Source organism: Mustela nivalis (assembly GCF_964662115.1).
Source record: "Mustela nivalis genome assembly, chromosome: 8".
NCBI classification, from domain to species: domain Eukaryota; kingdom Metazoa; phylum Chordata; class Mammalia; order Carnivora; family Mustelidae; genus Mustela; species Mustela nivalis.
In genome coordinates, this window is record NC_139027.1 from 102,243,926 (window position 1) to 102,270,261 (window position 26,336).

Sequence of the window (26,336 nt, forward strand, 5' to 3'; positions counted from 1 at the left end):
TTATTGTGGTAAATAAATAAAATCTACCATTTTAACAATTTTTAAGTGTACAGTTCTCTAGCATTAAGTACATCCACAGTGTTGTGCAACCATCACCAGCCATCCATTTCCAGAATTTTTTTGTCATTCCAAATGGAACTCAGTTCCCATTAAACAACAACTCCTTTACCTAATCCTTGCAGCCCTTGGTGACCTCTGTTCTCCTTTCTGTTTGTATGAATTTGCCTGTTCTAGTTTCTTTATATAGTAGAATCAGACAGTATTTGTCCTTTTGTGTTTGACTTATTTCACTTAGCATAACATTTTCAAAGTTCCCATGTTGTAGTATGTATCAGAATCTCATTCCATATTAAAGATGAAAAATATTCCATTATATATACACCACCATTTGTTTCTCTGCTCGTCTGGTGATGGACACTTGAGTTGTTACCACATTTAACTATTGTAAATAACGCTGCTGTGAACACTGGTGTCCAAGTATCTGAGACCCTGATTTCAGTTCTTTTGAGTATTTACCTAGGACTGGAATTTTGATTTTATGGTAATTCTTGTCCAACACTTTGAGGAACTGCCAAACTGTTTCCCACAACAGCTGCCTCATTTTACCTTCCACCAGAAATGCACAAGGGAGTCACTTTCTCCACCAATACTTACTATTTTCTGTTTTTCTAATAGTCATCCTAATAGATATAAAGTGGATTTTCATTGGGGTTTTTGCTTTGCATTCCTAATGACAAGTGATCTTGAGAATGTTTTTCACATGTTTCTTGGCCATTTGTATATCTTCTTTGGTCAAGGAGTGGTTCTCCAGCATGCCAGGCAAGACCTGTCACTTAGGCTGAGCTCAGAGGTCAGGTGGGAAGTCAGAAAATTGCACTTAATGTAGACTTTGCTGGAATTCTCGAGGCTCACTGTCACACATGCCAAATCCAATGTGATAGGATGACTCAGAAGTGGGATCAAGGCTGCTGATAAACTTCTGCCACAGTCAGGAAGTAAGGTAAGCCAGACCAAGTGAAGGGTACCAGTGGGTCCAGGTGGAAGGCCACTTTGTAATAGAATGACCGGAGAAGCATCCCCTGTCTTGACCTTGTTCCGTAGACTTTGAGAGTGATCTGCTCTTTGTTTTTGTTTTCTTTTTTTTTTTTTTTTTCAAATAATTTATTTATTTGACAGAGATCACAGGTAGGCAGAGAGAGAGAGAGCGCAGGGGAAGCAGGCTCCCGGTGGAGCAGAGAGCCTAATGCGGGGCTTGATCCCAGGATCCTGGGATCATGACTTGAGCCAAAGCAGACGCCTTAACCCACTGAGCCACCCAGGCACTGCTGTTTTTGTTTTTCTAAAATGTTTGAACACTTGGAGATTTTCGTCTAACTTCTTAATGTGAACCCATCAGAACATGGCCAATGAGGAACCTATTTTATTACAGGTGTGCCCACTGCCTGGCCCCCCGCCCATCTGACCCCTTTGCTCGCTTCTGTCAAGAATGTGGCTCTCCTGTCCCACCCATATTTGGCTGTCGTCTCCCACCCCCAGAAAGAGCTCAGGTGAGCAGCAGAATCTTCAAAAACTTCTTTCATTGGTTTATCTGATTTTTAGTAGCCACAGTAGCATAGTACCTGGCATTCATGATCCCCAAACATAAATACTTGTTGAAAAAATTACTGGCAGATTAATCTTATTGTCCAGTCTCTTACTTTAGAATGGAAAACCTTGTTTGTGATGCCATTTCTTTCAGTGGCCTTAAAAAAGCACAGGCTGAAAAGGATACTGAAATTTTACTGTTTCAGTGATATGTGCATGGATAAATATCTATGTCCTACTTGCATGATATTCAGTTTATTTATTTTTTTAATTTTTTTTTTTAAAGATTTTATTCATTTATTTGACAGACAGAAATCACAAGTAGGCGGAGAGGCAGGCAGAGAGAGAGAGAGGAGGAAGCAGGCTCCCCGCTGAGCAGAGAGCCCAATGCGGGGCTTGATCCCAGAATCCTGGGATCATGACCTGAGCCGAAGGCAGAGGCTTTAACCCACTGAGCCACCCAGGCGCCCCTGATATTCAGTTTATAACCTGTGTACCGTAATATTTCTTTTCTAGAAATAAATGGAGAGAAGTACTAATTACAAGTCTTTGTATCCTTAAGATACATCATTCTGTCCAAAGATGCTCTTGGTATAACCCATAGATGGATCAATTAAAAAATTTTGGCTGTTAAGTATAGATAATAAATGGTACTAGCCTACTAAAGAGTTTGTAGTTAGAAAAGATACTCAACTTACTAAAAATCAAAACCTTTGCCAAAATGTGCTATCTTTTGTGCATTTGAAACTTGGAGTAGGGTTTGCAAAATGAAATAAAAGGATCTATGATGTTGACTGAAAGATAACCATCTTTAAAAAGGTAGTCACTAAGAAAAAGCCACTAATCCAGTGAGTTTAAGTCTAGAGTTCTAGAATTGAGTTATATCTTCAAGCAAAAGGTGAGAATCTAAATAGATATCTTTTTTATAATTTATTCCAACATATTGCTCAAGATTGTTGTAGAAGTTAATTTAATTTACTATAAAATACCTTGAACTTCATAAAGAAGATAATACAGCAAATAAAACATGAACAGGTCTCAGCAGTTTGGATTTTCCCTGCTTATATTCATTCATTGGTACAGTGTCACAGATATTTTTTACTTGCCTGAAAACAGATTTTCAAAGACTTTATTTATTATTTTAGAGAGAGAGATAATGTGAGCAGGGGATGGGACCAGGGAGAGAGAGAGAGAAAGAATCCTAAATAGACTCTGCTGAGCACAGAGCCCGATGTGGGGCTTGATCCCAGAAACCTGAGATCACAACACAAGTTGAAACCAAGAGTCAGTTGCTCAACCAACTGTGCAACCCAGGTGCCCTGGAAAACAGATTTTCAGAACTTTTTTTGTTCCTTTAGGGAGGAAAGGTCATCAAAGATTATACATATTTTATTATTTATTTAATTTTTTGTTTAAGATTTTATTTATTTATTTGACAGACAGAGATCACAAACAGGCAGAGAGGCAGGCAGAGAGAGAGGAGGAAGCAGGCTCCCTGCTGAGCAGAGAGGTATTTATTTATTTTTAAAGATTTTATTTACTTATTTGACACAGAGAGACATGACAAGTAGGCAGAGAGGCAGGCAGAGAGAGGGGGAAGCAGGCTTCCCACTGAGCAGAGAGCCCGATATGGGGCTCAATCCCAGGACCCTGAGATTATGACCTGAGTCGAAGGCAGAGGCTTAACCCACTGAGCCACCCAGGCACCCCAATATTTTATTTATTTTTTAAAGCTTTTATTTATTTATTTGACCAAGAGAGCACAACCAGGGGGAGCAGCAGGCATAGAGGGAGAAGCAGACTCCCTGCTCAGCTTGATCCTAGGACCCTGGGATCATGACTTGAACCAAAGGCAGACTTTAAACAACTGAGCCACCTAGGTGCCCTTGCTTTAAAATATGAATATTTTATTTTATTTATTTTTTTTTTAAGATTTTATTTATTTATTTGATAGAGAAACAGTGAGAGAGAGCATGAGCAAGGAGAAGGTCAGAGAGTGAAGCAGACTCCCCATGGAGCTGGGAGCCCGATGCGGGACTCGATCCCGGGACTCCGGGATCATGACCTGAGCCGAAGGCAGTCGTCCAACCAACTGAGCCACCCAGGCGTCCCTAAAATATGAATATTTTAAATGACAAACTTTGAAACATCTATACTGTCCCCAAAATAATATTTGTTAATATGCTATAATATATAAACAGATTTAGGGATGCCTGGGTGGTTCAGTGGGTTAAGCCTCTGCCTTTGGCTCAGGTCATGGTCCCAGGGTCCTGGGATCGAGCCCCACTTCAGGCTCTTTGCTCAGCGGGGAGACTGCTTCCCTCTATCTCTCTGTCTACCTCTCTGCCTACTTGTGATCTCTCTCTCTGTCAAATAAATAAATAAAATCTTTTTAAAAATAAAATATATATATATATAAACAGATTTGTAATTTAAACTCTTTATTTGCTACTTATTGTGTCCTGCTCTCAGCTGGATTTCTGGGATTCAAAGGGGTGGAGCCTACTCGTAGGATCCTAGACCCCAAACACTCGGAGTCTTGTTAGACAGATGAAGAAGTGCACCTTAGCTCCAGATCCACCCTTCATTGCCCTGTCTCATGGGTCTTCAAGCTGGACCCTTTAAACTGTGCCAGCTAGCTAGATGTTAATTTTTGTTAGTAGAGAAACATTGCTGCTGGAGGGACACTGCAGGATAACGGGCTTGGGTTTTCTTCCTGGTTCTGATACGCTTTCATCTCTTTGTGCTTTGATGGTGCTCAACTAACCTGCAGGAGCCCAGTTGTTTGCCAGCAAGTTTTAACAGCATGCCTGCACATGGCTCCCCAGAAGAAGATTTCCAAACAGGTTTCACTGGACCCAATTTTTTGCTTTTTGCTTGCCAGTTCAAGTCTGCGTCACCCCAGTTAAACTTCTCTGCTACCCAATGGTCAACAGCCATACTCCTTTTCCTCCCCATTTATTTATCTTTTCTGTAATATATATTATATATATATCACAACTATATATGTTATAAACTGAAAATGCAGTGTTACATGATCTATGTCATTTAAAGATGAGAAAAAATGCTTATGTACTCATTTATATTTACTCACATATTTATTAAATCTGGTCTCTAATTTTTTCATTTCTTTCCTGTCAATTCAGGTTATCATCTAGTGTCACTTATTTTCAGCCTGGTGGACTTCCTTTACTAAAGGCACATCTGCTTGCCATTTCTCTCTTTCTTTGTTTATCTGAAAATATTTATTTTGCATTCTCTTCTGAAGGATAGTTTTACTGGATGTAGAATTCTTGATTGAAAGGATTTACTTATTTATTTGAGAGAGAGGGGAGGGAGGGGCAGAGGGAGAGGGAGAATCTCAAGTAGACTCCCTGCTGAGCATGGACACCTGATGTGGGACTCTTATCTTCCAACCCTGAGCCTGAGCCAAAACCAAGAGTTGGATATTTAACCAGCTGAGCCACCCAGGTGTCCCTTGTTTGACAGTTATTTTAAATTTCAGTCCTTTGAATACATTATTCCCCTACCTCTGACCTGCATGGTTTTTGATGTACGTGATAAGTAATTTTTTCTCTTGCTACTTTTAAGACTTTTCTCTGTCTCTGACATTCAATAATTTGATTATTAGTATGACTAAGTGTGGATCTCTTTCTGTGTCTCTTTCTTGGAATTGATTTTCTTGGAGCTATGGATTCATGTTTTTCTTAAGTTTCTGGCTATTATTTCCTCACATTCTTTTTTTGCCTTTTCTTCCCTCTCCTTTCCTTCTAGGATTCCTGTTACATGTATGTTGATATGTTTTATGTTGTCCCACAGGTGTTTGATGGTTTGTTTATTTTCTTCCATCCTTTTTCTCTCTGTTCTTCAGATTGGAACATTTCTATTGGACATATTCATGTTCACTAATTCTTTCTTCTGTCATCTCTGATCTGCTATTGAGTCCCTCTGGGAAATTTTTTTCCCCCATTTCAGTTATTTTAATTTTAAAAATTTAATTTTCATCTTAATTTTGGGGCACTTGGGCTGCTCAGTCAATTAAGCATCTGCCTTCCACTCAAGTCATGGTTCTAGAGTCCTGGGATCGAGCCCTGCATTGGGCTCCTTGCTCAGCCAGGAGCCTGCTTCTCCCTCTGCCTGCTGCCCCCCCTGCTTGTGCTTGTGTGCATGCTCTCTCTCTCTCTGTCTCTCTGTCAAGTAAATATATAAAATCTTTAAAAATAATAATAAACTCCAGGTTTTTATATGGTTCTTTTTAAAAAATAATTTCTGTGTCTTTATTGAGAGTCCTTATTTTTTGGATCACCATCATACTTTCTTTATCTTTTAAACATGGTTTCCTTGAGGGATGCCTGGATGGCTCAGTTGGTTAATCGGCTGCCTTCAGCTCAGGTCAGGATCCCAGGTCCCAGGATCGAGCCCCACATCAGGCTCCTTGCTCAGCAGGGAGCCTGCTTCTCCCTCTGCCTGCTCTGCCTGCCTCTCCCCCTACTTATGCTCTTTCTCACTCTCTCTCCAACAATTAAATAAATAAAATATTTAAAAAACAAACAAACAAACAAACAAACATGGTTTCCTTGAGTTCTTTGGACATTTTTATAATAGCTGTTTTGAAATCTTTGTAAATCTAACATTTGGGGATACTATATCTATCAACTGTTTTTTTTTCTCCCTGAGTATAGGTCACACTTTCTTGTTTTTCATATGCTTCATAATTTTTTTTCTTTGATTCTAGACACGTTTTTTAAAAGATTTTATTTATTTATTTGATGGTAGAGATCACAAGTAGGCAGAGAGATAGGCACAGGGGAAGGGGGAAGCAGGCTCCCTATGGAGCAGAGAGCCCAATGTGGGGCTCAATCTCAGGACTTTTGAGATCATGACCTGAGCTGAAGGCAGACGCTTACCCCACTGAGCCACCCAGGTGCCCCAATTCTGGACATGTTAGATGATATGTTGTAACAACTCTAGACTCTGACTTTTTTTCATAGTGTTGTTTTTCTTTTTCTTTTTTTTTTTTTTTCTACTGTTTTTATTGTTAATTACTGGGATTTAATTTTTTTCTTATGTTTGTCTCCCCTGAAATGTGTGGCCACTGATAACAGGGTTTTTGTTCTTGTTTTTTTTTTAAATATATAATTTTTTATTTTTTTATTAACCTATAATATATTATTATGTTCTTGTTTTTATTTTTAAGTCTGGGGACTCCCTGGGTCTGCATAGCTTAGTGCTCAAATGAAGATTGGCCAGAAGTTGTACCCAAATACCTTGGTCCAGTAAGGCTTCCACTCTCTGCTAATGGATCTGTGGGGATGGACCGAATGTTCAAGCTTCAGGCTATTTTCAAGTCTGCCTCAGCTTTTACTTTATACTGAACTCCTTTGTATCTCCATGTGTAGCCTCCATCAGCCAGAGGTGTGTGAGTGGCTTACGCCCACTGTGGTTTATGCTATACATGTGCATATCTTCCAGTCAACTAAAGATATGTGGGGAGCTTATCAAGCTCCCTATATTTGACTTACCTCCTGGAACTTTGTGTTAAATCCCTGGCTAGTTGCCTCAAACAGGACAATGATTTCAGGCATAATAATAGAGCCACCGGCCCTCTCTGTTTGCTGGCCACTGAGATTGTCATCTTAACAGTGCTCCAAATCAAGGGAGCCCTGCCCAGCAGCAGCTATGAAGCTACTGGTTTTCACAGCCTGTCCTGCCCCAGTGAAGCTCTCACACTGAGAGAGCTAAAGGAGGATGGGAACAGCCTCAAGCAGGAACCACATAGACTTGTGTTCTTTTTTTTTTTTTTAATAGATTTTATTTATTTATTTGACAGAGAGAGATCACAAGTAGGCAGAGAGGCAGGCTGACAGAGACAGAAGCAGGCTCCCTGCCAAGCAGAGAGCCCGATACGGGACTCGATCCCAGGACCCTGAGATCATGACCTGAGCCGAAGGCAGCGGCTTAACCCACTGAGCCACCCAGGTGCCCCTAGACTCGTGTTCTTATCTGCAATTCACCACTTTTCAGTTTGCTGTGTACCTTTAGTGAGTTTCAGAATCTGGAATGGTTTTTTGAATCTGAAATGACAGTTTCATCCAACTTTAAAATTGTTTTTCGGAGAGAGGAGTTGTGGGTTTCCTTACTCCATTATGCTATAAGATATTTTTTCTTTTTTTTATATGTCTGTTTTCCAAAATAAACATATTCTTACAATACACAAAAATAAGAATAGGTAATTATTTTTAAAGTTTTTGTTTTTTTTTACAAAGCTAATTAAATCTTTTTTTTTTTTTTTAAGATTTTATTTATTTGAGAGAGAGAGGGAGGGAGAGAGAGAGAGAGACAAGAGCACAAACAGGGGGAGGGTCCGAGGGAGAGAGAGAAGCAGACTCCTGGCTCACCGGGGAGCCTGATGCCAGACTCGATGCCAGGACTCTGGGATCATGACCTGAGCCTAAAGCAGATGCTTAACTGACTGAGCCACCCAGGTGCCCCCCAAAAGCAAATTAAATTTTATATTTGAAGATCTACTTACACCTTCAGTTTTTGCATCCCAAGACAAATCTCTTTCTTTGTGCAGATGGGCTTATGTGCAGAGTGCGGAAACATGGTGCCCATGAACACTCCCATCTGTGTGGTGTGTGAGGCCTCTCTTACCCTACAGCTGCAGCCACAGGCCAGCCTCCGCTTGAAGGTAATGAAATGTGATTCTGTAAGAACATGAATAAAATACATAGAAAGTGACATGTAAGTCATTAAATGTCTTCAGCTGGTGGAGTTGGTGAACAATTGATAAACTTGTATCTAAACAAAATCTACTCTAATTTTTGGGAAGGCATGCTACCCAAGAACCTGCCCATAAGATCTATAATTACTGAGAGATACATAGAGATGTGTTCCTTGAACATAGATTTGGGCAAAATGCATACAGTTAACTTAGGGCTGGGACCCTCTTTAAGTCATTACTGAAAAAGATCTGATGATTCACGTGACTGGGGCAATTACCTCCTTATGAGACCCCCACCTCTCACACAATGATTTGGGGCTAAAGCTAGTGTAACCACAGCTCTGCATCAAGCAGAACTTTAGCTTGGTAACATACAAAATTCACTTGGAAGTGAGCTTTGCAATGCCCTACTACATTTTTCCTCACTTCATTTTGTCAGAGCTCATCATTTGGGAGATTAGAAAATTGTTCTCATCTCCCAACTACTTTGTAAGGAAAAATGTTACCCCAATAACTAAGTTGGGTCCGCTAAATTGCATAGACCCATTGAACTAGACATTGCAAATGCTCTGGGTGAGGTAGCATATGAGGGTATTGACTTTTTAAAAAAGATTTTATTTATCTGAGAGAGAGTGAGAGAGCACGAGAGGGTGGGGGCAGAGGGAGAAGCAAACTCCCTGCTGAGCAGAGAGCCAGACAGGGGGCTCAATCCCAGGATCCTGGGATCACAACTTGAGCCAAAGGCAGATGCTCAACAGACTGAGCCACCCAGGCACTGAAGGGTAATGACTTTTTAAAAAAAATGTCCTCATCACAGATGTTTAGCATCTTCTTTAAGGTAGTCTGATAGTGGCCTCAATCTCAAGTCATCCCTATGGACATCTTTGAGTACAGTGATTCTGATCTAAAATCATTTCTATCTGTGGGCCATGGTCACTGCTCTTCAAGGAAGTGAGCCATGAAATGGTGTCAGAAAGTCACCAACAGAACCATTAGAGAGACCTGTTGACCAAGAAGACTATTTACTGGACCTAAAAGAGGAAGGTAGACTGCCACTTTGACTGTGTTGATTATCTCAGAAGAGAGAAGGCAGGGGAGGGTGTTTTTAGGGTTTTAGTACTACACTTGGGTGATTTTTTTTTTTTTTAAGATTTTATTTATTTATTTGAAAGACAGAGATCACAAGTAGGCAGAGAGGCAGGCAGAGAGAGAGGAGGAAGCAGGCTCCCTGCTGAGCAGAGAGCCCAATGCGGGGCTCGATCCCAGGACCCTGAGATCATGACCTGAGCCGAAGGCAGCAGCCCAAACCACTGAGCCACCCAGGCGCCACTTGGGTGATTTTTTTAAAAGGGAGTTTGACAAGCATGAACCCTAAGGTCAGTTATGGACTTTGGGTGATAATGATGTGTCTCTGTGGGTTCACTGGTTGTACCGAGTGTACCATCCTGGTGTGGGATATCAGCAGTGGGGGAGGTTGTATGTGCGTGGGAACAGGAAGTAAGTATATGGGAACTCCCTGTAATTTCTGCTCAGTTTTGATATAAACCTTATACCACTCCAAAAAAATGAAGTTTATTAGTTAAAAAAAATTTAAAAGGGAGTTTTGCAAGGCAGGCTTGAGGGTCGAGTTAGTTTGGGTCAGTCTAAGTTATGATATGCTAGTTTTAAAAATAGTTTATTTAAATAAAAATTTTAAATATTTAAATAAAATTTTAATAATTTCTTTAAGTTAAAAATTTTAGCCACTGTGTGGCTCAGTCGGTTAAGCATCTGACTCTTGATTTTGGATCAGGTCATGATCTCAGGGTTGTGAGATTGAACCCCGCTTCAGGTTGTGTGCTGGGTGTGGAGTCTCCTTAAGATTCCCTCTCTCTCCTTGCCCCCACCCCCACTTGCTCTCTCTCTCAAAATAAATAAATAAAAATTTTATATATTTAAGGTGATGATGTTTTTTTATTTGTTTTTTTTTTTTTTAGATTTTATTTATTTATTTGACAGAGAGAAATCACAAGTAGATGGAGAGGCAGGCAGAGAGAGAGAGAGGGAAGCAGGCTCCCTGCCGAGCAGAGAGCCTGATGCGGGACTCAATCCCAGGACGCTGAGATCATGACCTGAGCCGAAGGCAGCGGTTCAACCCACTGAGCCACCCAGGCTCCCGGTGATGATGTTTTAATATATATGTACATAGTGAAATGATTACTATATTCAAGCTAATTAACATATCCATCTTTGTATGGTGGAAATTTGCTGAGAGTAGATTTTAGGTGTTCTCACTACACATGTATGCACGCACATGTGCGTGCGCACACACACACACACACACACACAGAACTGTTAATGATGTGGGAGTATATTAATTTTGGATTGTGGGACCTGCCAGTGTGAGGATCCTGAAGTGAGCTGTTGGACTAAATAAGTAAGCAGCCTTATTGGTTTTCAGTCTTTCCAGAATATTTCCTGAAGCAAACAGCTTTTATTTATTTTTTTTTAATAAATATTTTATTTATTTACTTGAGAGAGAGACAGTGAGAGAGAGCATGAACGAGAAGGTCAGAGAGAGAAGCAGACTCCCAATGGAGCTGGGAGTCCGATGCGGGACTCGATCCCGGGACTCCAGGATCATGACCTGAGCCAAAGGCAGTCGTCCAACCAACTGAGCCACCCAGGCGTCCCAGCTTTTATTATTTTTGTTTGATCTCGGTATTTCTTTAACATAGGGACAGGGAATTTGATTCACTCTCAATGAGTATCTGAGAGTCACCAAAACTTTTCTGAGTCTCCAGGAAGACCACAACCCTAAATCTCACAGAAAGGCTCTGGCAATCACAGATTATGCTACAGAGACTAAGCAACTTTGAAGAATGCTGAACCAGCGAGTGTCAGGATCCACTAGGAGCAAGTCTGTGATTCTCTGCCATTTTAAATATCAGTCAGTTGGCCATTTGCACTTTAGGAGTTCTTTGAGTTGCAAGAACTAGAGTGAAATTAATCAGCCTTGGAAAGACCAGGGACTTCATAGCCTACCTAGTGGCATTGGAACTACAGTCCTGGGAGTTGGACTTTCTTTTGATTGTTGCCGTTGCCTCTACAGCTTCAGAACATACCATGTCAGTTTCAGGACACCTGGAAAATGTAGGCACTGGAGGAAAAAGGAATATTTGAGTGTCACCAGTCGTTGATAAATGAAGGGCTAGTATCCTGATAGTGCAGGAAGGTCCAACGACTGAACAGGTGTTAGCAAACCTTTAATAGCTCATCTCTAGTTGGAGTACTTTAATACTCCTTCCTTCCTTCCTTCCTTCCTTCCTTCCTTCCTTCCTTCCTTCCTTCCTTCCTTCCTTCCTTCTTCCTTCCTTCCTTCCTCTCTGTATTGCTACTTATCCTTAGTTTCCTAACTTGGAAAGTTGTACTCACCATTTATTTTCTAAGACAGTCTTCTCATTTTTGCATTTCTGACTAAGAAACTACAGAGCAAACCTAAATTCATTAGCATGAAGTCTTATAGGCAGTTTACAAGATGACTTGTAAACACACAGGTAACTTTTTACTAGTCCTGGGCTTTTCTGTTTATTGCTCAAGCCATGAGATGGAGAGCCTACCATCATATTTCCCGCTGGGGAAAAAAAAGAAAGTAAAAAACTCATACATAATCAGTGCAAAATTCTTTATTTGCCTTCCTGAGGCCAAATGAATACCTGTTTTCAGTTTGTTTGTTCATTTTGGGTTGTTTCTTTTAAAACAATTTTCATTTGTCTAACACTGTGTTATAATCATTCCTAAACCAATCCAATTTCAGGGTCTTGGTGCTAAAGTAAAGTCCATATCTGACTGATTGAAATGACTGCTTGATGATTTCTTTGCATAGTTGTTTGCTCAGAGAAAAATGTGTTTCTGGTTCCTTGTTTTCAAGGAGAAAGTAGTCTGCCGCACCTGTGGCACAGGGAATCCAGCTCACCTGAAATACTGTGTCACCTGTGAGGGGGCCCTGCCTTCATCTCAGGAGGTAAGTTGACAGCATGGGCCAGGCCTCTGTTTGGTGGGTGCTCAAAGTCCAGTGTCAATAATAATGAAGAGGGGTGCCTGGGTGGCTCAGTCGGTTAAGCATCTGCCTTCAGCTCGGGTCATGATCCCAGGGGTCTGGGATTGAGCCCCATATCAGGCTCTCTGCTCAACGGGGAGCCTGCTTCTCCTTCTCCTCCCCACTCCTGTTCTCTCTCACTATCTGTCTCTTTCTCTCTCTCTCTCTGTCAAATAAAATCTTCAATAATGAAGAAATATAATATGCAGAGGAGGAAAGAAGTAGGATGTTGGAGAGAGACACGGAAGGCAACATTTCTAAATATGGAGAGGACTTTATATATTCACCAATACAAAACTGTTTTCAAAGTCTTAACTCCAGGGGGATTCAATAAAATCAGCAATTTCTTTTTTTTTTTTTTTTAAGATTTTATTTATTTTGTTTGACAGAGAGATTACAAGTAGGCAGAGAGGCAGGCAGAGAGAGAGGAGGAAGCAGGCTCCCTAACAAGCGGAGAGCCCAATGTGAGACTCGATCCCAGGACCCTGAGATCATGACCTGAGCCGAAGGCAGAGGCTTTAACCCACTGAGCCACCCAGGTGCTCCTAAAATCAGCAATTTCTTACAATTTCCTTTGATAACTTTGCCTGGAAGGCTGATGGCAGCTAGTGGAGAAGTAGACCCCCTTGTATTTCATTCATGGTCATGTATATCTACGCTGACTATGCCATGCTGTTTTTTGAAATCAAGAACATGTGGGTACCCACTTCTGGATTTTCTACCAGTCTATTCTGAGTATTTATAGTGAAGGAATAGGAGTACATGCAATTGAAATTGATGTTATTACCTGTCAGGGACGTAGTGGTTTCTGGGTCTCACCTATCAGCAAAACTGTTTCAGGAACAATTACAAAATTGAATTTGTTTTCCATATTTGATTTCTCTTTGAATGATATATCAGAGTTTGGATGTCACAATAAGAGTATATACCATTGAAGTGCCAAAGAAGTAACAGTGTGTAGTCAGTCTGATAGCTTATGTCTTTTCTTTGTTTAATGGCATTAATATGAATGGAATAAAATACCTTTTCTTTCTGTAAAGCAATGTTATATTTTTAAAAATTCACTTGAACAATAGAGGCATTTATTTTTTTTTTAAGATTCCTTTTTTTTTTTAGTTTGGGCTAGTGTGCACAAATGGGGGTAGGGAGCGGGGGGGGGGGGGCAGGAGGAGGAGTGGAGGGGGAAGGAGAAAAAAGGGGGAAAGAATCTCAAGAATGCTCTGAGTGCATAGCCGGATGCAGGGCTCAGTCTCACAGCAGTGGGATCACGACCTCATCCAAAATCAAGAGTTGGATGCTTAACCAAACTGAGCCACCCAAGTGCCCTGAATAGTAGATGCATTTAAATAAAAGAGCTGAAGACTTTCTATTTAGAAACCCAGGTCAGCAAGTTTTATATCAAAACCCTATTGTAGCAGGAGGATATATTTGAAATTTAAGTCTGAAGCAAAAGGGTGCAAAGCATTTCTCTCTTGATTTGTCCCAAAGAGTCTCACTCTTTCACAGATCTTCGTTCTGTCTTTCTGGATAGATGTCTGTTTTAGAATAATGAAACTGCCCATGAAGTGAAACAGGATATAGCTAAGCAAATAAAGTTGACTAAAATATCAGTTCTGGAGGAAAAAATGGTCCTTTGAAAATGTCTTCCCTAGTGTGCATGTTCTTAATATTGTATGTGGGATATGTGGCATTTTTCACTTATAGCATTGATTCATTGATTCATTCCGTAACTATTTGCATGACTCTAATATGCCAAGGTACAAGGTACTGTGTTAGTGGGGGAACAGTGTGAAGTGTAGTCCTTTCTCCTAAAGAAATCAGGGTCTATGGGCGCCTGGGTGGCTCAGTTGGTTAAGCAACTGCCTTTGGCTCAGGTCATGATCCTGGGGTCCAGGGATTGAGTCCTGCATCAGGCTCCCAGCTCCGTGGGGAGTCTGCTTCTCCCTCTGACCTTCTCCCCCTCATGTTCTCTCTCACTCTCTCTTTCAAATAAATAAAGTCTTGGGGCACCTGGGTGGCTCAGTGGGTTGAAGCCTCTGCTTTCAGATCAGGTCATGATCTCAGGGTCCTGGGATCGAGCCCCACATCGGGCTCTCTGCTCAGCAGGGAGCCTGCTTTCCTTCCTCTCTCTGCCTGCCTCTCTGCCTACTTGTGATCTCTGTCTGTCAAATAAATTTAAAAAAAAATTTTTTTTTTAAATTCAAATAAATAAAGTCTTAAAAAAAAAAATCAGGGTCTAGTGGAAAGCAAGAGAAAGAAGGGAAGCTGACATATGGAGCCTGACCTGTGCTAAGCATCCCTCCATACTTAGTTGCCCTGAGCCATCTGAACACCGCCTACAGACCTGTGGAGAGGCTCTTGCATTGAAGAGGTTGCATGAGGTCATAGATATAATCAGATGGCCTGGGGTCAAATTGTAGGTTTCGCCTTCTCTGTGCCTCAGTTTCCAATCTCTGTAAAACAGGTGACAATGGCACCTGCCTCACAGGTCTGTCCTGTGGTTTGATGTGAGGTTAGAGGGACTGTGCTCAGCACTACGTGCCTGCACAGTAGGTGCCACAATAATTCTTTTCATGTGTCAGGGTGGAAAATAAATTCACATTTCCAGACAAAAACCAGAGCCCTAAAGGAAAGAAGAGAAACCTCAATTGTGACATTCTGCCTACATTCTTGCTTATAAATATCGTTATGGTAAATCAGTGGTAGGCTTGCTACCTTCGGTATTAAAGATACTGAGGAATATCAAGATGTGTGAGGAACCAGTTTTATCAACTTGTGGAATGTGTCTTCCTTGTACGAATTTATTAATTGGTGAAGTTCATCACAGTTTTACTCTCTGGGGCAAAAATACCTTATTCCAAGGCTTGCATTAATTTGGGGCTGGATTCAGAGGGAGATTGCAGAATATAGTATTGATCTGTCTATTGATAAATGCCATTGTGTTCCCCAGCGCATGCATGGTGGAGAGAAACCCCCTTCTCCGCCCACTCAGAAAGGGGAGACCATTTCCTGCTCCAAGTGTGGTCGCAGGAATCGCAGGGAAGCTTGCTTCTGTGACTGGTGTGGAGCCAAGGTGGGTATTTTAAATCTGAGCTTCTTGGTGCCGAGGCCTCACCTCTCTAGAGAGAGCCAGGCTCCCCCCATCTCCCTTGCAGAAATCACTTCTTGGGATTTGAGTACTAGCACCTATTTAGGTAAGAATCTGGAGACAGAGATAATTAATTCTCTATAATTAAGAAAGCTCTGTTGTTGCTGTTTTGCCTTGCATTTCTTTGAGGTTAAACTCTTTCGATTATTTACTGACTCTTGGTATTTCTTCTTTTATGAATTATCTACTTACCTTTTTAAAAAAATATTTTTAAACTTATTTTAGTAAAAGAGAGAGAGAGTGCTCATTCAAGTGGGGGGAGGGCAGAGGGAGAATCTTCAAGCAGACTCCCCATTGAGTGTGGAATCTGACATGGAGTTCAATCCCAAGACCCCAAGATCATGACCTGAGCTGAAACAAAGAGCCAGACGCTTAACCCACTGAGCCACCCAGGTGCCCCTTCCCTTTTTTTTTTTTAAAGATTTTATTTATTTATTTGATAGAGATCTCAAATAGGCAGAGAGGCAGGCAGAGAGAAAGGGGGAAGCAGGCTCCCTGCTGAGCAGAGAGTCTGATGTGGGGTTCCATCCCAGGACCCAGGGATCATGACCTGAGCCAAAGGCAGAGGTTTTAACCCACTGAGCCACCCAGGCGCCCGCCCCTTACCTTTTTAATGAAACACTCAAAGTCATTTTTTTGAATAAGTATTGCACATAAACAATAGAGCAAATTTCCTGTAAAGAGTTAATCTCCCTTCTCATCCCGGGCCCGCAGAACCTATCCCCAGAAGCCAGAGTTACCTAGTGTGTGAGTGTTCTTTGAGCCATTCAGTGCATTAATAAGTAAACTAGTAGTTTCATACAGACACTAATTCTGTTCCTTTCAGCTAGCAATGTGCCTCGTTAGTAACCTCATTCTTTTCAGTGGCTTCATAATAGACCACCATCTGCATGTACCATGATACATTTAGGCTATCCCCTCTTGCCAGACATTTAGATTGTTTCTAGTTACTTTGTCTAAAACCACAATCCTGCAGGGAATGATCTTAAATAAACTTCTTTGTGTACTTGCCCATCTGTAGGATAAGTTCTAGAAGGTGGACTTAGAGTCAGAGGTATAGGCATATGTTATTTTGATGGCTTGGGATTGTATGGTATGACAATAATTTATGCGGAAAAATTAGGACTCTAATATTTATCAAAGTGTGGAAATATTTTCTGTCCTCTAGCCAGGCATCTCTGTTTTCTACTCTGTTTGCCCCAAATGTGGGGCCAGCAATCACCGATCTGCCCAATTCTGTGGTTCCTGTGGTATTTATGTGACGTCCTTGGCAAGACTTAACCTGGACAACAGCCTGGCCCTAGCCACTGGAGGACTTGGCCCTTTTCCTCAGGTGAGAGACCTCCACTGTAGGAAGCACTGGTACTGGGGGACAAGCTTAAGGCTCTGAATTTTTTCCTCTACCTTGTGGATGAACCTGGGGAATAATAGCCAAAATATGTAGACCTTTACTTTGGGTTTTCAACTAGATGTGTAAATTCGATCAGTTTAGGTTTTAAACACTGGAGTGATTTCAGAATTCAAAGATTTATTTGTAGAAGATTGAGGTTTAATTGCATTTGCAAGACTACTAATATAAATAATGTGAATCAATACAATAGCATGAAGGAGAAGTGGATTTAAAATGCATTTTATTTTTAAGATTTCATTTATTTGTTTGAGACAGAGAAAGAGAAGCACAAGTGGTGGGTTGGCAGGGGGAAGGGCAGAGGGAGAAGCAGACTCCCCACTGAACAGGTTGTCCAACACTGAGCTTAGTCCCAGGACCCTGATATTATGACCTGAGTGGACTGCAGCTGACTGAGCTGCCCAGGCACTCTGAGTCAGACATACTTGCCACGAATTTCATGTAGCATACCAGGAACTTTACTCCTGCTCTTTTATATTTTAGAAAACTTTCAGCAGATATATGAAATTACTTTTGCCATTTATAACAATAGTGTACAATTTAAGGAATATCTTATAAGATTATCTTCAGAAGGACTTAATCTCTAACCAGCTTGGTGTTATCCTTTTATAAATTTCTCTAAGCTAAATAAAAGCTTTTCAGTTTTCTTTTTAGTTCTTCATTAGAAGAATTTGAAGATTGATGATAGTTATTAGAGAGAATGCCCATGCATTCAGCAACTTTGCATCCCTTTTTAGGGAGTTCTGGCCTTCATAACCCAGACTGAGACTTATAGATCCTGGGACTGCAAATAGCCCACATGGAATAGTCCCATAAGCTAATGAGACAAAAGGGTTCTTTCCTCAAGACACTTCACTGTGATCTTTTGGAAATTGATTGTAATATACTGATTTTGTTAGAAAGACATTTTCTTTCTTCTACCAGAAAAATTGTCCTAATAAATATGCAGACATATAATGCCCACCAGGTGTGTTGTATCCCTTTAGATGCAGTGAAGTTGTACAGTGCACAAACTACGTAACCTTACATGATGGTCCTCTCAAGACCCCACATCCAGATGCAGAAGCATTTCAGAGAAAATACTGATGACTAGTGGTTGGATGAGTAGTTAAGCCTATATTCTATTGGATTGTAGAACTGATAAATTAGATTTCTTTCAGGCCTCAGGCAGCAAAGCAGAGAATATCAGTTCGGTTGATTGGCTGAATCTGAGATAGTAAATGGCCAAACAGATGAGGCTGGCTATATGGATCAGGCTGGGAGTCGCCAGGAGAGAAAGAAACAAGGAAGGTGAGGCAAGGGCTGAAAACCTCTTTTTAGTTTCTTGGAGATATTTTTACTTCTGATTAGAATTCTTTCCTATTAGTAATATGAAGAATTAATTCAAATATATTCTAATATTTTATGTTTTCTGCCTTGCTCATAGCCCCGATCTGCCTGGCAGTCTCTAAATGTTCCTTTACCCAGACCTGATGCTGGGACTCGGAAGGATGTGGGCACACAGACTGCTGGCCTGTTCTACCCATCTGGTACGCTACTAGCCAAAAAGGAACAGGAAATGGCTTCTCAGAAGCAGAGGCAGAAGATGAGCGGCCATAAACCTCTCCTCACAGCCATCAGCCCAGGAAGAGGTGAGGGAAATGTACACCTTCTCATCAGTAAGAACTCCCTCTTGGAAAGAAAATTGCCTTTTCTCTTCCTTTAGATTTATTTCTATACTTAAGGAGTAAATTCCATTGTTTTTCTTTAGGTAATTTCCCTCATATTATAGCTCTTAAACTTTAAGGATTCTGATATTTTTATTTTTATTTTTTCCAATTTTAAAAAATATTTTATTTATTTATTTGATAGAGACACAGTGAGAGAGGGAACACAAGCAGAGGGAGTAGGAGAGGGAGAAACAGGCTCCCTGCAGAGCAGGAAGCCTGATGCAGGGCTCGATCCTAGTACTCTGGGATCATGACCTGAGCCGAATGCAGACACTTAACACATAAGCCACCCAGGTACCCCTATTCTTTTTTTCAATGTTTTAAAAAAGATTTTATTTATTTATTTGAGAGAGAGGGAGAGAGAGAGAGAGAAGGGTAGGGGCAGAGGGGGGGAAGAGAGAATCCACGAGCAGACTGCCCGCTGAGCATGGAGCCTGACATGGGGCTCAGTTCCAGGACCCTGAGATTATGACCAGAGCCAAAATCCAGAGCCATCTGTGCCATCCAGATGCTCCAGTAATCTGATGTTTTGACTTGTAGCTCCATTGTATAGTCTGTAAATCAAATAGCATGTATAGGTGGCTATTATTGCAGTAGAAATGTTAGCCTATGTCATTATTGCTATCTACCATTATCTTTCTCTTTTTACCATTCTAAAATTCACATAACAAAATTCACCATTTTAGCCATTTTATTTTATTTTATTTTTTTAAGATTTTTTATTTATTAATTTGACAGAGAGAAATCACAAGTAGATGGAGAGGCAGCCAGAGAGAGAGAGAGAGGGAAGCAGGTTCCCCGCTGAGCAGAGAGCCCGATGCGGGACTCGATCCCAGGACCCTGAGATCATGACCTGAGCTGAAGGCAGCGGCTTAACCCACTGAGCCACCCAGGCGCCCCCCATTTTAGCCATTTTAAAGTGTAGAGTTCAGTGCTATTTAGTCCGTTAGGAGCAGTATAGAAGCATCACCACTCTGTTTGTCGAGAATGTTTTCATTGCCCCAAAAGTAGACCCAGTATTCATTTTGCAAACATGCCCCACATCTCCTCTCCCAGGTGCCTGGCAAGTACAAATCTACTTTCTGTTTTGATGGGTTTGCCTATTCTGGACATTTCCTATAAATGCATCTCCTGCCTGTACTTGAGAAACCAGAAATCCAGACTCATGCAAAAATCTTCCAAACGTTAAGTGGTGCTGATGTGTGGATTCAAATGTGTTTTCAACTCTATGCACGCTGCACAGGGGCACAAGGGAGCTTTCTGGAGCAATGGAAGTGTCCTTCATACTCTTCGGGATATATACACTCACTGAAACTCGAACTGTACACTTGAAAGTTATATCTCAATATGGTTAATTTATTTATTCTTAAAGACTTTTAGAGAGAGAGCGTGACAGCACAGGGCAGGGGGACAGAGAGAGAGAGGGAGAAGCAGACTTCTTGCCGAGCAGAGAGCCTGATGAGGGACTTGATCCCAGGACCCTGAGATCATGACCTAAGCCGAAGGCAGACGCTTAACTGACTGAGCCACCCAGGTGCCCCTCAATATGATTAATTTGAAAAGAAAAAAAGAAAAAGACCCCATATGTGGCCATCAAAATACATTCTTTTGAGATTCTCTACTCTTCTATGATCAGTCATGTGTGAAAAATAAACCTGGGAGCAAAGCTGGAACTTATTCTGTACCTAGTTGAGGTTCAGTAAGTGAAAACCATCACAAAGTTTGGCAAAGAAAAATAATCTGAGAATTCTTGTTGCACAGGAACATTTTTCTTTCTTGGCTTCAGAAGAGTTATCCACAAGGATGGGTTTCTCTTTTTCTTTAGGATACTGGAGAAAACAGTTGGATCATATCTCTGCCCACCTCAGGTCTTATGCTCAGAACAACCCTGAATTCCGGGCCTTGATCGCAGAACCCAGAATGGGAAAGGTGGGTGAACTCTGGATGGAATCTCCACTCCAGAGAGTCCCATGGGAACAGGCTGCAGGTCCCCTCCACTTACATCATCTGAGACTGCACTTTGCTTGGCTCTTTCCCAATTCCTGTACTGCTTTCCACACTTCTATACGGTCCTCCCCTGCAAACACTGCCTTAGCAAATCACTTGCACACGAGCCTTGTCTCTGAGTCTGCTTCTGGGCACCTAAGATAGTAAATTGTGAAAATTCCATGCTTTTAGATGCCACAAGCTATGGAGATTCTGGAGTTCAGAGCTAAAAAACCCAGAAGAGTTTAGTCTCGCCAAATTGTGCACTTAAATCCAGTCTATATTAGCAGCAATAGTAATCATACGAATTGCAATTTCCCAATACACTCACTATGTGTTCATCTGTCCCTAGTGCTCATAACAAACTTATAAGGTAGGAATATTACTTTGGCAGCAGTGTTTTGTTTTTGTTTTTGTTTTAAATGGCCACAAATTCATCGGTAGTCTTCCCTTCAAAGAGTGGAGTCACTGTCTTCTTACCTCAAATGTAGGCGGGCTTGTGGAAGTTAGGCTTACAGAGTGGTAGCAGTGATGCTGTGGGACTTCCAAGGTGTGGTCTTGTGAGGCCACACTGATTCCTCTCCTACTGGGCAGACTCCCTTCCAACACTCCTTCTTGGAGCCCAGCCGCCCTGCTGTGAGAAACCCAAGCCCCATGGACTGGTGACATGGTGGTGTACCCCTCTGCAGCCATAGCTGAACCCAGTCCTTGAGTCATCTTGGCTCAGGAGCCAGGCAGATGAGTGATGAGATCCAAGGTCATTCCAGCCTCCAAACATGCAGCCACTTCTAGCTATTTGAGTTTTCCCAGCTGAGATGTCAGACAAATAGAGCAAAGACAGTCCCTGCTGTGCCCTGTTGGAAGCCATGAACTTCATAAAATGGTTGTTGTTTAGTGCCACTAAGTTTGAGGTGGTTTTTTTACACTGCAGTATATAATCTGAACAAGCCTTATTTGACACTCAGGAAAATTGGCTCAGAGAAGTTTGGTGACCTGCCCAGGACTGCACTGATAGGTCTTGGGGGATTCAAGATTTGAAGGAGGTCTGTCTAGCATTATACCACAAAGCTCTGTGAGAAGATCTCTTCTGTTTGTATGACACTAGAAAGGAACCTTGGAAAATCAGCCTGTTTGATCCTCTGCCACCAAATAGGCCAACATTGAAGCTATTTATTGTCAAGTATTGCTTGGTTTCCTTTGATAATCTATTTTGGTGGTTTATTCATTCTTTGGCCTAATCCAGGGGTCTGTAAACTATGGTGTGTGGGGCAAATCAGGCCTGCCACCCAGTTTTGTAAATCAAAATTTTTTAAGATTTTATTTATTTGGCACAGAGAGAGAGAGAGAGAACACAAGCAGGGGGAGAAGCAGGCTTCCCACTGAGCAAGGAGACCAATGTGGGGCTCAGTCCCAGGACCGTGGGATCATGACCCAAGCCGAAGGCAGCCGCTTAACCAACTGAGCCACCCAGGTGCACTGTAAATCAGGTTTTATTGGACCAAAGCTCGTTCATTTACTTATTGTCCATAACTGCTTTTGTGCTGCAGTGACAATGGTCACATAGCCCACAAAACCTAAAATATTTTCTGTCTGATCCTTAAAGCATTTGCTGACCCCTGTGTGGTTGAAATTCTTCCAGCTGCTTAAACAGAGAAGGTTGCTCAACTATGATACTTGGCCCTTGATTGCCAAGGCCTGGCCCCTCAGGACACCCAGCTGATGATATCCAGCCAGGTGGATTGATTAGATGTAAAGTATGTCTCTTTAGAGAATATAAATTTGGGTCTGGCTTTCTTATCCAGTCTGGGAGTCTCTGCTCTTTGATGGGAACATTAATTTTGTTCATTTACAATTAATGGAATCGTAGCTGTGGCTGGATTTGTGTCTGTTACTTCGCTACTTATGCCCTATTTTACTTAGCTTTTGTTCCTTTGTTTTTCTTTTCTTGTCTTCTTTTGAGTTTATTAAATATTTGATTAAATTTACAGTTTAACATTTCAGGATTTCTTGACTGTTGCTCAGGACATCAAGTGCTATGTGCGTGGTTGTGAATTCTCTCTAATGTTTTTTTAAAAGCTCATCTCCGCTACTGTCCATGAAGATGGCTATCAAGTTAGCATCCAGCTGAATTATATTCAAGTATCCAACAAGGTGAATAAAACCTTTAGAAGCTGTTCATTTGAAAATTGACCAAACCAGAAAATTGTAACTTACACTATCGAAACACTTCTGTGTAATGCATAGAAGGCATAAATTCCAAATGTTATAAAACTTGACTAAAGGCCAGTCATTTCATAGAAATAGATAAGTAACTGCACCAAATCTCGGAGAAGCCAACTTTTAGGCACATAAAGATGTAGTAAGAACAGAAATTATTACCCACTCAGTCGGTCCTGTGGTTCTCAGGCTTATTTATACTCACTGAAGTCTGAGTATAGGTGGAAGGTGGACAGATATGTTTGCTGGTATGTACTTTCACCTATTTGCCTATAACAAATAAACCAAACTTTGTGGCTCTGCCTCCCTTGATCTACGCTCTTACATGGTGACTGGAACTTTGCTACAGCGCCCATAGTGTGTGACAAACACTGACTGATTCATACCAGTAGCTGTAGTTTCATTGGACAAGAAGTCAGAATATACAAAAGAATAAGGAATGGATTGAGAAGACTGGTAAAGAAGGTAAGGAAAAGCATAGTGATCAATATTTATCAGGTCCTGGCCATGTCCACAATAGGGGACTCGCAGTGTCTTTAAAATGAGGACAGACACGTGGGCTCTTCCTAATTCAGAGGCTGGGAGAATGCAGTCTATGGACACACACGAAAGTGTTTTGAAGTCAAGCACTAAATGCAGTGTTTTCAGTTGTGTGGCTGCAGAAGAGCTTGGGTCAGGGAAGTATTTGAGGAGAAGGGGAGTGAGGGACATGAGACAAGGCAAGGAAAGGGGCTGAGTAGTCTGAATAAAGTCCAGCTTCAACTTGATCCATGAGGAGCTCTAAATGTGACTTGCACCATGAAGTTGTCCCAGTTGATGCAAGAAAAGGAGAGATGTAACCTCTAGAGCAAGGCAGTACCCACCTGTATAGGCAGCTGGCCAGCTCTGAGGTGTTAGCAGCTGAGAGGGATACACTAAACAGTTTGGGGAACCAGGTGGGCACCAAGAGCATCTTCAACTGTAAATCTAGTTTTATTGGACACGCAGTCTATCGGGTAGAAGTGCAATCATTATCCCCAGGTTTAATGTGTTTTTTTCTTAGCCTGCGTGTTCTGTTCACACAGTAGCAGGTGGTGCCCTGTGGTGGGAGAGGCAGCCACATGAGGGTGGGGCAGGATGCCAGGCTATGGAATCCATCCAGGTGGATACAGAATTCCAGGTCTGGACTGTGATCATCTCTCCTAATTTTATAGACCTTCATTTTACCTGTTTGACTTTCACAGCATCCCTTTGAGGTAGGCCATGATATTTTCACTTTACAGGTGAAGAAACTGAAGTACAGAGAAATTTAACCAGCTTTGTTCAAGGTCCCTAAGCTAATAAGTGATAGAGCCAAGATTCGAACTCTGTAGCCTGAGCTTTCCCATCTTGCCACCCAAATTCTAAGACACAGAGGGGTTTGAAGCAGGGGAGCACCATCACTTATAAATTGTAGAAGTCTGACTGGGGCAGCCATGTAGAATATGTGCTATCAGGAACCAGTTGGGAATCCCTTGCAGGGATCTTGGTTTGTGAAGAAGGGACTGTGGCCATAATGACAGAAAGGAGGGGCCAGGCTGAGGAGCCATTTAAGAGACAGAACAGACAAAACATCACAGTGAGGGGATGTCCAGTTCCGGGTTGGCTCTATGTGTAGCTAGAGTGGTCATTAATGAAGAGCAGAACAGGTTAGCAGAGAGAGAGCATCATCAATCACGGTGTCTATATTTTTTCTGTCGCCCAGAATCTTTACCTCAGCAAGGCAGTGGATTTCAGCAACCACTTTCTGAGCAGTGTCACCGAGGGTGGTGATGGGCCATTTGGCAGCAGGTCCAGCTTGGGTGAGTTGTACCCTTCCAGTAATTTTAAACAGTCAACCAGGAACAAACTGACCTGGCAAGGAGGGCAGGGAATTGCTTAAAATTTGCCAGTTCAACCATACATCTTCCTTTAGTGTTCCAGCCATTTTATTCTTTTGGCTTCTCTGAAGTTAGGAGTGAGATTTTTGAAATCTTTCACAGGGCTTGGGGAGATAAGTTGTGTGTGAGGTAAGTTAAAAACTGTAGTCTCCTTTTCTCCCCTCCTTCCCATTCATCCTCTGGTCCTGGCCTGAGATGAGTGGCTCCAGGAGTCCTTCTTGTGAGGTTCAATAAAATAGACATTTCTATACAAGCCATTTTATACTTCTGACCTCTTGAGGGGCGTGATAGCTGCATAGATCTTTATATGTGGGGAATGGTGGGGGGTATCGTTTTAGTTCTTGACTCTGTCATTTCAGTGAGTGACTACAGCCAGAGTACCTCAGATACCACTGAAAAAGTCAAGAGGACGACGAATTTCAAGACCAAAAAATTTCAAGAAAAGAAGCTGCTCACAGTATGTGTACTCCTTTGTCCTTATAGCTGCCTTCTTAGGCCTGTCTATTGAATGTTTCACTTTGAGATATTTTATTTTATTTCATTTTATTTTATCTTATTTATTTTACTCAATTCCATTCCATTCTATTTATTTTTTAAAGTAGGCTCCACACCCAACATGGGGCTTGAACTCATGGGCCTGTGTTGCATGCTCTACTTACTGAGCCAGCCAGATGGCCCTACTTTGAGATTTTTTTACATTGAAGAATACCTGTTCCTTTTTAGAAGTGTATTTTTATTTTGTGGAATCCTTTAAAGTATGTCAATATTATTAATTAGAATTATTTTAAAGTTCTTATTAGTTTCTGGAATCACTTCTGTTTCCTCTTGCGGTCAGTTCTCTGTCCATCTTTCTCCATCTTATTTTTGGTTGGTCTCAAATATGTGATGATCCTTGGTTGCTAGGTCACGTTGACAAGTGAAGGGCCAGTTTGAGTAGCACCAGTGCCTGCCATGGGTGTGTGGCATGAATGTTTTGGCCTCAGGTCTCTGTGAGGGTGGATGGGCATGCTGTGGGGCAGGCCTCCCTGAAGGGTGTTTGGGCAGAAGGCAGGAAAAAGCATTGGGATCCCCTAAGCTGCCTTTCCTCTGGAAGTAAGGATGGTGCTGTGAAGGGCTCTAGCATATTTTATTCCTGGATGGAACTACCTTCCCTGTGTCTGTCACAGAGATCTGGGCTCTTCTTGGACCCAGTATTCCCAGTAGAATACTTTGTTAGGCAAATCATGAACTCTCTGGAAAAAAGTTACCAGTCTTTAAGCAGAGAGCACAGGGGAGAGAGAGAAGGCACCGCTCATCTCAGCCACTCAAAGAAAAGCCCTTCCATAGAATCCAACCTGCACCCAACATCAGCCCTTGTTGTTGATTAACTCAGCTTTTGCAGGGCTGCCTGGAGGGCACAGACTCTATCTCTGGCATCTTCAGCTGGTTTTTCTTTGCTTTGTTTTTCATCTCAGCCAAATTCCAGCTACTTCCAATCTTTGGAATTCCTCACAATTCCTGATCCACTGATGGCACCCTTCCAGAGCTTCCCATGGCTGTTAGAGTTCTGTTTTTCCAAAATATAGACCATGAACACTTTTAAGT

General features: G+C 41.7%; 1 protein-coding gene across 12 annotated transcripts in view; it reads left to right on the forward strand.

The window, feature by feature from the left end:
- Positions 1–26,336, forward strand: part of DZANK1 (double zinc ribbon and ankyrin repeat domains 1) — a 64,562-nt gene that overhangs the window by 30,858 nt on the left and 7,368 nt on the right. For 8 of the 12 annotated variants that reach the window (XM_082743169.1, XM_082743174.1, XM_082743171.1 and 5 more), the window contains 10 exons: positions 1,430–1,547; positions 8,162–8,275; positions 12,219–12,311; positions 15,337–15,459; positions 16,703–16,867; positions 18,369–18,573; positions 20,477–20,580; positions 22,714–22,788; positions 24,578–24,674; positions 25,112–25,209. In XM_082743169.1, the coding sequence (XP_082599295.1) occupies positions 1,430–1,547; positions 8,162–8,275; positions 12,219–12,311; positions 15,337–15,459; positions 16,703–16,867; positions 18,369–18,573; positions 20,477–20,580; positions 22,714–22,788; positions 24,578–24,674; positions 25,112–25,209 (1,192 nt within the window). The remainder of the gene's footprint in view (positions 1–1,429; positions 1,548–8,161; positions 8,276–12,218; positions 12,312–15,336; positions 15,460–16,702; positions 16,868–18,368; positions 18,574–20,476; positions 20,581–22,713; positions 22,789–24,577; positions 24,675–25,111; positions 25,210–26,336) is intronic. The other 4 variants (XM_082743177.1, XM_082743167.1, XM_082743175.1 and 1 more) reach the window with 1 other exon arrangement.